Here is an 11883-nt window from a genome sequence, read left to right on the forward strand (position 1 = left end):
ATTTTGTTTGAACTTTTAATGACATTGAAGTATTGAACCTTCATTTTTTTTACGTATGAAATCAAATTACTTTAGTTTATTATATTTTATTTGGACTTATGAGATTGAAATATTTTAAATTGTTGAATAATTTGAATAAAATTATTTTAGAAATGTGTAGAGTGATTATATAAAATCAATAATTGAATAATTTTAGTTTTCATCTTTAACCTTACCTTTTTTAATGTTATAATAAATAAAAATTATAGTTAAATTATATTTTTTTCAATAAATATCGATTAATATTTCAAGAAAATTTTGCACATAGAATGAATAAAATACAACTTTTCCCGCTAATAATATTAAACAAATATTAATCCACAAATATTATTTAAATATGACTTCTTCTGCTAACTAATTGGATCTAAATTAATTTTATTATAAAGAATTTTATTATTCATAATAATTGAATAAGATTATCTTCAGTGAATTATATTGTGATTTATATTATAAAAAATTAAAACAAATTTAATTTAAGATGTTTTTGTTAAATAAGAGAGAGAACATGTTTTTTTTATAAAGAAAAAGAGGGCTGAAATCTATAAAAAATAATTATTTTTTACACATAAAGATAAGTCTTTACCGACAAGTCCTAAGATGTTATTGGTGTCTTATCGATACTAACAGTGTTGAAAATGCCTCCTTATCTAACACTTTAATAGTTTTTCACAAAACTATAGAAATGAAAATTAACTAAATAACCTTGAGATCACTATAAAAATATTCACACGTCTCCCAACTATTGGTAATTAAAACAAAATAAAATCAACAAAAATATTATATCAACATTATTTTATCTTTGTATCTATTAATATTTTTTCTATTATAATTTACAACTTCAAATATTCACAAATTTTACATGTGTACAGTGCCCCTGCCCGCTGCGGCTTAAACAGACAGTTATTAATTAGGGATAAATCAGTAGTTTATTAGCAACAAAACACATCTTCGGCCCAATTTTTCTGTTAATTGTGTTTTTAATCATCGATAGATAAACCCTAATTTGTTTTCCGAAAAGAGAATAGGTTACTCAAATAACTGGTTAGGGCTTGGATCCGCGCGTATGGAAGCAGGTTTCTCCCATCGAAGGCAAAGCAGAAAGAACGGAAAGGGTTCGTTTCAATTTTGTTTAATCTTTGCATTTTTTGTAGCTTCATTTTGCTTTTATTCTTCCCATCCGTACACCGCTTCAATTTCTATAAATGATAAATTATTTAATTTGAAGTTCTGCTTAAGCTATGATTCTCTTTGAGTTCCTATCTGTTGCTGCTGGCTTATGTAAAAAAAAAAAAATGCTCTACACCAGGTAAGATGCATGTTCAGACTTCAGATAGTTAAATTTTATCGAGTCCGCATTAACTTGTTCCAATTTAGAGTATGAATGTGTCAAGTGTCATCCCGCTTATTAGATTAATGAACAATATGTTTGAAACGTAGAGTGGATGGAAAAGTGAATAGTTGTTTCTATTTTATTTGTAATATCATAAGGTCAGATTCTGCTAAAGTATACTGGTAAAAGAGAATTATGCATAAATATAGAGTTAATTAGCTGTATGGAAATGCTCAGTTTTTTAATACTGTCTGTTTTGACTAGCTTTTTGAGTCCGTCATTTCCTTACAAAAGATTGTATAATTATATCTATAATATCATTTTTTTTAATCCAGGCTTTCTCAATTTCTCAATGAAGTATTGTCCTTCCATTTAGATCTTTGCTGGATCATTGAGACAAACCTTTGCATCTTTCATATGCGTGATACTTTTGGACATGTGAAACAATTGTTTTCTGGAGCTGAAATCTGAATGTTGCTGCAATAATTATGGATTCTTCTGCTGTCGTGGGTAGCACAATTTCAGAGCCTCATAATGATATGGAATTTGAATCTCATGAAGCGGCATATGCATTTTACAAAGAATATGCTAAGTCTGCAGGGTTTGGCACTGCTAAGTTGAGCAGTCGGCGGTCCAGGGCATCAAAAGAATTTATTGATGCCAAATTTTCATGTATAAGATATGGTAATAAGCAGCAATCTGATGATGCAATTAATCCACGCCCGTCTCCAAAAATTGGTTGTAAAGCAAGCATGCATGTGAAGAGAAGGCTAGATGGTAAATGGTATGTCTATAGCTTTGTGAAGGAGCATAATCATGAGCTTTTACCAGCTCAAGCTCATTTTTTCCGGAGTCACAGGAGTTCTGATCCACTAAGTAATGATGTTCGAATGCGAAGGCGGAAGAACTCAAATGCAGTTTCTAAATTATTTACTGCAAATCAGAATGTTGATTGCTTAGAGAACTTTGTGAAACATCAACATGATAAAGGACGGAGTTTGGTTCTAGAAGCAGGACATGCTCACTTGCTTCTTGAACTCTTCATGCACATGCAGGAAGAGAATCCAAAATTCTTCTATGCAGTTGATTTGAATGAAGAACATCGACTAAGAAATGTGTTCTGGGTTGATGCTAAAGGCTTGGAAGATTTTACTTATTTTTCTGATGTTGTTTCTTTTGACACAACATATTTTACAAGCAAATATAAAATACCATTGGTATTGTTCATTGGAGTAAACCATCATATTCAACCAACATTGCTTGGTTGTGCATTGATTGCTGATGAGACAATATATACTTTTGCCTGGTTACTGCAAACATGGCTCATAGCAATGGGAGAACGAACTCCACAAGTGTTTCTCACTGACCAAAACGAGGCTATTAAAGCAGCTGTTGCTGCATTTCTTCCAGGAACACGTCATTGTTTTTGTTTGTGGCATATTTTGGAAAAGATACCAAAACAACTGGAATTTCTCGGTGCGTGGCATGATAGCTTTTTGGAAAAATTTAACAACTGTATATACAAATCATGTACAGAGGAGCAATTTGATAAGAGATGGTGGGAGTTGGTTGATGACTTTAACCTTAGAGATGTTGAGTGGGTTCAATCCTTATATGATGACCGTACATGTTGGGTGCCAACTTTTATGAAAGATATTTCCTTTGCTGGCTTGTCTACTAGTTCACGCTCAGAAAGTTTAAATTCATTGTTTGACAAATATATCCAAGTTGATACTTCATTGAGAGATTTTATAGAACAGTATAGAGTGATTCTTGAAGATAGGCATGAAGAGGAAGCCAAAGCAAATTTTGATGCCTGGCATGAAACACCTGACCTGAAGTCTCCTTCCCCTTTTGAAAAGCAAATGTTGTTAGTTTACACACATGAAATTTTTAGAAAGTTCCAGGTTGAGGTTTTGGGTGCCGCTGCTTGCCATCTTAAGAAAGAAAATGATTGCATGACTACTACTTATACTGTGAAAGACTTTGAAAACAACCAAACTTATATGGTAGAATGGAACACATCAACCTCAAATATATGTTGTTCATGTCATTTGTTTGAATATAAAGGTTATCTCTGTAGACATGCTATTGTTGTTCTACAAATGTCTGGTGTTTTCAGCATTCCACCAAAGTATATATTGCAAAGATGGACAAATGCTGCTATGAGCAGGCATCCTATTGGTGGAAAAATGGAAGAGGTTCAATCAAAGGTGCGGCGATTCAATGATTTGTGTAGACGGGCCATAATATTAGGTGAAGAAGGTTCTTTGTCACAAGAAAGTTACTATATGGCTTTAGGTGCCATAAGTGAGGCACTAAAGCAATGTGCAAACTTAAACAGTTCTGTTGAGAATGGTATGAGACCTGATGCCTCAAGTACCCATGTTGTTTGTAATGTTGAAAAAGAATATCAATCTATTATTACATCTAACAATAAGATCCCTGATCCAAAACTGAATACGGGAAAGAAAGCTGTGAGGACTGGTATGGCTGGTAGGAGTCTAGGAAGTGTTGAAAACAGTGAAGGAAATAAAGGAAAGGTCAGTTATTTTGGTGATTAATGATTGACCTCCTAGTATTAATTTTTTTTAATTAATGTCTTTGACTTTGGTCTCTTTATGCTATAGGTATCTCAGGTCGAAGAAGGTATGGTGAAAGATGGTTTTCAACAAATGGTATGCTATTCCCTAACGCTTATGATTGCCATCACACGTCTCTAGTTATATTTTGCTTTAGTTTTCATGAATAATTTCTGCTGATTCATTAAATTCCACGAAAGACTTGTTTTCTGGGACTGAACTCTTGACTACATTTATTTTGGTATATGCATATAACAGGATATGGCATCCATTAAGCAATGAAAAAAATTAAAGTAAATTAAAGAAAATGAAAACTAAAGAAACAAGGATGCTAGGAATGCAGTAGGGCAGCCAATCCCTTTGCATGTTGAATAATACAGCAACAACCCCTTGAAACTCTCATTAGCCGAGCACAACCAGAGAGAAGCTAAGAAAAAAACTATCCAAAAGTAAATATAGGGGCAAGGGAGGGATGTGTGCAGTTCTGCGGCAACTATAGTGTTCTGGTTTTTTAGCTAGATTTATACATCACTCATTGTGGAGAGAACACTGTGAAGCCAGTTAGTCTGTCTTGACCTGTGGGATAAACAATGACAAATGCATGCTGAGATTTGGGTTCAGAAGGGGAAAGAAAAGAAGAGCTGGCTATGAGTTTACATTTTTGATCCATTGGATAATAAATTATGCAGTTTATAGTTTTTGCATATATTGTGTAGAAGAATCTGATTAGTGTATGTAATCATGCATCTGCAGATTGATTAAAGATTGTGTTAATGCCAACAAACATTCAATATCCGATTGGTGTATGTAATCATGCATCTGCAGATTCATTTTATAAATTGTCATTCAAGTATTAGTGAAAGCATGGGTATGATTCGAGATCACAGATTCATTTTATAATCTGTATTTGCATGTTACAGGAGCTGATTGATTCGAGATCACAGAGTGTCATGCCAATGCAGTTTCACGGTGTGGTACCCGCTCTGTTCCATAATATATCGTCATCATTTCATACTGCACCTTCAACTCATTTGCACGAGAACCGTTAGCTTGATAAATATTTACTTTTAAAAGGATCTGGAGACCATGTATAGAGCTGTACATAAGAAATTGCACTTTTGGAAGACACTATACCTTTCACTTAATGGTATTTGTGTTGCAGAGCCCATGTGGCAATTGAATTTGAGAGTTGGTGCTAACTTGGGTATCATTGTATTCTAAAGGTAGGCTCACCATCAATGGTCAATGTTGGTAGTTTTTTATTTTTGAAGTTGCTAGGTTTAACTTGATGCATTGGAGTTGTTAGTCCAATATTACCTTAAAAAAGTTACAAATCAAAATAAAAAAAGGATAGCGGATCAATTTTGTCCTTGAAAGTACGAGAGGCATTCAATTTAGCCCCTAAAAATAATAAAATGACAAAATAGTTCTTGAAAGGATAATTCGTGACTAGTTTTTATTGAAAATTCAAAAAGTTGTGTGATTAACATACTTTTAAAGATTAAAATGATAATAATTAGTTAAATTTTGGGATTAAAGTGATAGTATAGGGAATCTCGTGGATTTTTTTTCATCATTTTATTTCTTATTTCTTATAGAGATTAAATTGATAGCGTCTCACTTTTAAGGAAGGAATTGGTTGTTTACCGAAAATAAATTGATAGCGTCTCACTTTTAAGGAAGGAATTGGTTGTTTACCCAAAAAATTGTACTTCCAAGTTTCCAACACTATTATTGAATTGTGTTAAAACCAGTAACATGAAATTAATCTTTAAAATCATTGATCGATTTAATTCTTAAATTTATAAAAATATAACTTTCCATGAAACTATAAGAATTACGTTTCCGTTTTGGAAGGGTGTGGAGATTTCCATAGCTGCTTCCCACCTTCCTGCTTATCCCTTTTTGTCATGTTCGTCGCCAAGGTCGTCACCAAGGTCATGGACAAGGAGCTTGTCCCACCCCTTCCTCCTCACCCTCTACGCCACTATTGATGCCACCAAATGGTTCTGCCTCCGCAACATTAATCTTCATTCACTCAAGAGTTATTTTCCTACCCCACTTTAATTTGGGATTCAGGTTCTGCTTTTGAAGCCATGATTTGAAGTATCAACACCTTGAGGGCAAGGTGTTTTTGATGGGCCAGGAAATAAGAGAAAATGAAACATGAGGCCCATAAGAAAAAACAACCCACCCAAGTATTTGGCAGATTTTGTGTAAAAGGAATGAGATGTGATGCACTAGCCTCCAAACAATGAGAATAATTCTGTTAGGAGTAGTGCTTTGCTGTTAGTGCCCTAATGTTTTCCATAATGCTTGTCATATTGCTTTCTGTTTTGCCTTGTCTTGTAACTATGACAACATCTATATATAACTGTATTGAGGTCATGAATGATAAACAAGAAAATTATCAGAATTTATTCCTCACTCAAAACTTTTGGAAGGTCACTTAGTCCTCGAAATCTAATGTTTATTTTCCGGTTCCTAACATAACCCATCAGCTGTGTGAAGATCATTTTGCACATGGAGACACATGCTTATTGGCAACCATCTTACCTTAAGAAATGACAGGATCATGCGTTATAACTGGTTTAGTCAAACGAAATTCAAACTGGAGAGGCTCGTGTATCTTCTGCAATCTATTTATTTATTTATATGAAAATAAGGAAGGGGAAAAGTTTGCGTGCCACTTAACTGTCAGGTTTTGTGTGAAATCTTAGTAGAAGCAAACAAAATAAAGAAAAGTTGTTTATTTAGCATTTCTTTATTTTATGCAATTGTTCCTAATTCCCAAAACTTGGCATAAAATCTTGCGGATAAGGTCCCTGGACATTACTTTCCTTCACTGGCTGGTCGGATTCTTCCTCTTGAATGCAAAGCGAGAGCACTTAAAGTAACGAGCAGTGATCGATATATAAATATTTTAGCAATATATATTATTTTTCTTTTTCTATCACATTAATCTTATAATATTTATATTTTTCTTCTTCGATGTTTTTTTCTCTCTGGATGCATCATAACATAATGGATATCCATGGAATTAACTTTTTTTTTAAAAATAATTGAAAACGCTCATATGTACAATAATCTTTTAAACGAGTTTTGTTGCATTCATTTTTTGGCTTTCTTGGATTGACAGATAAAATCATACAATTTCCCTTCTCCAAATCTGATATACATGAAAAAAACAAACATATATATAGATAACAGAGCTGCAGTATATGATATTACAATTATTATTACTAATATAACGACGGAGATCGAAACAAATAAATAAGAAATGTTATGATGGGATTGTCCTTATCGACCAGCGCTGGTGACCCATATGCATATGCGCAATATCTTGATGCAAGTGAGTCATTTTTCAGAGTGTGACCAAAAAGGCAACAGGATTAATTAACACTATCATCCCCCGTTTAATTAGTTCACGTACACAGATTCTGATTTTGATACCGACCACAATAATTATCTTACGGCAAATTAGGTTAATTCAAGCGCATTAATTATGGAATTAAACCTCCTTCCCCTCTAGTCCAAAATAAGATAGGGAGACAAAGATTTAGCAACCTGTGGGGTCACTTTGCGTTGTACTAATAGTAATACCCGTCGATATACAATGGAACATGACAGTGTCCTAACTTCATTTACCTAGGAAGAACCCTCCCAAATTCATGAACCTCCTTTCCTCTTACAAGTGTTGATTTGACAAACTAAATGAATGAATTTCTAGTATTAATTAATGTAATATATATACGCTTTAATATAAATTTTGTGATTGAAATGATTTTAGTTACAGTTATAGCTATATAAAATTAATTCTAACAAATTCCAAACCAAACCAGTTGTAGAATTCCTTCCTAACCTACATGTGACAGCTCTTAAACTTAAACATGAACTTTCCATTTATAGATGTCGACCCTAATGAAAACGCGATTGCTGCATTTGACATTAACCAATTAATAGTTATATACTTTGAAACAAATGAGAAATAATGAGTTCGAACTTAGAAGGTCCCAATACAATTGTGAATGAGTATATAGTACCATATGGAATAGAAGCTTGCGAGCGAGTCTCATAATTTAGCTTCTGATGGACATTTCTCCACCATGTGCATGCTTCAACTCTAATCTCTATCTGTCACACCATTTCCCTTCTACCCCATGTTCAGTTGTTCCTCCTATTTTCTTCAGCATTGTCAGAATCCCAAAGTCCCAAGCAAACACACCCTTCCCACCGTTTCATTAACTTCACACTCAGAGACGACGGTGTTTCCACGACACCATAGCATATATTGTAGAGATAAATAAATTAACATTCACGTAAACTATAACTTACTTGCACCGCAACAACCCACAATGGGTGGTGTTAGGTCTATAACGGTGGTGGTAGTAGTGTTATTTATTATGGCCCTGAGCTCCGGCGTGAGGTCGTGTCCGCCTTCGGACAGGACGGCGCTGCTGGCATTCAAGGCGGCGCTCCACGAGCCCTATCTCGGAATCTTCAACTCCTGGACCGGCGCCGACTGCTGCCATAAGTGGTACGGCGTGAGCTGCGACCAGGAGACCCGCCGCGTCGCCGACATCAACCTCCGCGGCGAGATCCCGCGCTGCATCACAACCCTCCCCTTCCTCCGCATCAAACAAAGGCATGATCACGTCGTTCTTTTCTTCGTTTTAATTGCAATCATTTCCTCGCGGGGAGACCAGTCCTAGTAGTATCTAATGAGTGAAAGTGACCATTTAACGTTATGAAAGGAGACTGTGTTTCTCTTATGGCTTCTAAGCGCAATGGAAGGCATCACACTGAATGAGATAGCTCCATTTTGGATATTCTTTCCTTTACAGTGAAAAGAAACAAATCCATTTTATTTGCATACCTTTGTTCGCCAAAGATGAAATAGGTCAAAGTTGAGAAGAGGAAGTGAAAATAAATGGGAGATTAAAAATTGACATTGTTTGATTGAGAGGAGGTAATAATAAGAGATATTAAAAAGTGATGGATCTAGCTTAAAAATATTTTCATGCTGAAATATTGAGAAATGAAAAAGAATAATTATTTCTTTTTTGTTTTCTTGGTAACTTGTGCCACTTAACAATGATTTTCACTTTTACTCTTTTATTCTTCTTTCTTTGGTTTCTTCTTAAACCAATCACAATTTATTTTATTTCTTATTTATTTTCATTCACTTTGTTTTTCTTTTTATTCTCACGTATTTTTTTAAATTTAGAGGCAATCTTATTCAAATATAATTGAATACTAAATGTAAACACATCTCTTAATATAGATTCAAATCTTGACTCACCATGTTGTATGTTGTGAGAGATTAATTTCTTCCACTAGATTAATTCCTATTAGTCTTTTTCCTATTTTCATAAATCATATTTCTTATTTATTGCTTTCCTTCTTATAGTGTTTAATTGGAGTAGAAGATTTTTTAAAACTTTTCTTTTTTGATTGGTTTAGTTTTTAATAAGAGAAAAGGGAATAAAACTTTTGTTACTTTCCTCTAATATTGGGATTTGAAGGGGACAAAGAGTAGTGAATTTGAAATTTTTTAACGCATATATTTTCACCTCTTATAAATTAAACAAAGAATAGGTTTTTTTCCCTCTCCTTATCTAACAAAATATTTAATTAAATTTCCTATCTTCCTCTTCATTAAAACAAACTGCTCAAAACGGGTTAATTGCCAATTACTAAAACACAATTTAAATCTCAGGAGCTGAAACTGAAACAGGCAGTTAGCATAATTTTTATTTTTTGGACCATGACAGTACCTTAACATGAGCTAATCTTAAATGTAATACTAATTAATATTTTTAAATACTTGAATTCGAAAATTTCAACTTTATTAAGATGGAATAAATCCTTGATAGTTGATATAATGATTATGTCTCTTGGCCTTTTTGTTTCAATTGGACTTGTACAACTCCTCCGGGTGAAATAATTTGTACTCTTTGAAACGTATTTTCAGTGGCTCATATTATGCAACTTGGTTGTAACGTGAACCATATCGCATCTAAAGCCGAGATTACAACAAGTACTTGGCCCAATTCTGACTCCAAGCAAGAAACCGCAAAAATATGACTAGGTTAAGCACTAGTATTTTTTTTTTTTTTTAAGTAATAGGTTAGGCACTATGAAAGTGAAATTTTTGGGGGTGTGAATTCAATAGTAACTGTTGTCTGTCACTCTGTTGAAATTTATTGACATCTTATTAAAAATATTTATAAAATATATTCTACAAAATACATTTCTAAAACATTTATATATTATATAAAAATATATTCGATAAAATGTTGATACTTTGTACATAAGAAAAATTATATTTTCAAGAATGCTCTTATTAACAAGTATTTTAAAAACACTGACTAAATAATCAATAAATGAAAAAAAAGAGTTAAAATTAAGGTAAAATTATATTAAGGATCACTGTCGAGGAAATGAGGTAAAAACACTCTTTCATTACTTTTTTTCCTTCATTTTTTGTAACATGCTTGAAATGCAGGTGAGGTTAGTCAAAATTTTCGCTATCATAGTGAACTTCAAGTAACTTATTGTTGCTCTAAGAAAACCATAATTTTTAACATGATTTCATGGGCAATCACGATTTTGGCGATATCCAAACTCTCGGTTAATTCTTTAATGAAAGTTCTCTAAACATTCTTCTCGTAAAATGATGGGTGTAACTTTATACATGCTTAGTGTTACTTAAGTTAGTAAATGCATTAATATTGTTCTCACTTATAAAACGATAGCACTGTCCCTCACTGTAAGTGACCTGCCATAATACTAATGCACACAAATTTGAATCTTAATTTCTTTTTGGGTAGCAGAAGCCTATACACTGCAAACAAACATCCCCATAACTAGGAAACTCATCCATTTCATGCATTTGTAATTAATTAATATTGAATAAAAGATACGACTAATAGAGAGTGTGAGCTCTGTTTATGGAGCTTATTAGAGAGAACAAATACTTCTAACAACCTAATATTCTTAACAAACTAACTACTGCTGTTAAAAGTTTGATTGTACTATATGCTTCAAATTTCTTATTCTGAAATTTTTAAACAATAATGACTCAAAACCTTGTACCTTAAATTTAGTTCTCCCATTCCATTAAAATTGCTCTGCACTGATTATAGTAGGCGTGTAGCTCAAGTGCAGGGCGTCTCAAAGTTCTTTTATTAATGTTAATCTTATATTCTCAGTCTAGTGTGTGACCTGGGTTAACCTACTAAATATTCATTTTATGCTATCATACTCCTCAGTCCTCCTTGGCCACGTTGCTTGTGATCACTTTAACTATACGATCGAGTGCTTTTTTATTTCTTGAAAATCCTTCAATTTTTTCTAACCCAAATCCTTTTAGGCTTAAAACAATTTAAAAAAGAAAAACTTATAAACAAAATGTTTGGGAGTTTAATTATTTAAAATTCGAGCTTATTATTCTTTAAAAATTGATAAGAACTAATTATTTTTTAAAATATGCCAATGCTCAAAGAGCTTATTTTCAATTTATTTAAATTTATCTTATGGCATAAACATTTGTGTAAATATTTTGGAGAGTTTATATAAATATCTTATAATATCTAAATTATAAGCTGTTTGTATCTTATTTCATTAAGCTCTTTAGGATAGCTTATGAAAGTAGCTTGTAGTTTATATATAAAAACAGTTTTACTCTTTCTCCTTTTATTTAATTATAAAAATAACTTATATACAAGTACTTACCTGATGAACACTTATTAGACCTTAATTAAGATGTTTATCTAAATGACATGTCTAGTGAGTCCTGATTCAATTGTATGCAAGAATGCATTGTCTTTATATTTAAACTTATTTTTAACCACTGAAACGGATAGACTTAAAAAACTGCTATATTTCTGCCCTGAGCAATTTGAAGCCATGGTTAGATATATCGTTTGG

General features: G+C 32.9%; 1 protein-coding gene across 2 annotated transcripts; it reads left to right on the forward strand.

Annotated features, from left to right (window-relative positions):
* The first annotated feature begins 937 nt into the window (after positions 1-937).
* On the forward strand, positions 938-5267 carry LOC114388412 (protein FAR1-RELATED SEQUENCE 4-like). 2 transcript variants are annotated; one of them, XM_028348895.1, is made up of 5 exons: positions 938-1151; positions 1705-3912; positions 4000-4047; positions 4705-4754; positions 4872-5013. In XM_028348895.1, the coding sequence occupies exons 2-4, from the start codon at positions 1858-1860 to the stop codon at positions 4711-4713; spliced, it is 2112 nt and encodes a 703-aa protein (XP_028204696.1). In that variant the 5' UTR covers positions 938-1151; positions 1705-1857; the 3' UTR covers positions 4714-4754; positions 4872-5013. The 2 variants fall into 2 exon arrangements, with proteins under 2 accessions (XP_028204696.1, XP_028204695.1); XM_028348894.1 differs by lacking the exon at positions 4705-4754 and having other exon boundaries at positions 947-1151; positions 4872-5267.
* Positions 5268-11883: the final 6616 nt, after the last annotated feature.

This window comes from Glycine soja, chromosome 15 (genome assembly GCF_004193775.1).
Source record: "Glycine soja cultivar W05 chromosome 15, ASM419377v2, whole genome shotgun sequence".
NCBI lineage: Eukaryota > Viridiplantae > Streptophyta > Magnoliopsida > Fabales > Fabaceae > Glycine > Glycine soja.

Coding starts and splice junctions, on each gene's coding strand:
- LOC114388412 (XM_028348894.1), top strand. CDS start 1,858: ATGGATTCTTCTGCTGTCGTGGGTAGCACAATTTCAGAGCCTCATAAT. Junction 3,913..3,999: donor GTGAAGGAAATAAAGGAAAG/GTCAGTTATTTT, acceptor TTTATGCTATAG/GTATCTCAGGTCGAAGAAGG. Junction 4,048..4,871: donor AAGATGGTTTTCAACAAATG/GTATGCTATTCC, acceptor TGCATGTTACAG/GAGCTGATTGATTCGAGATC.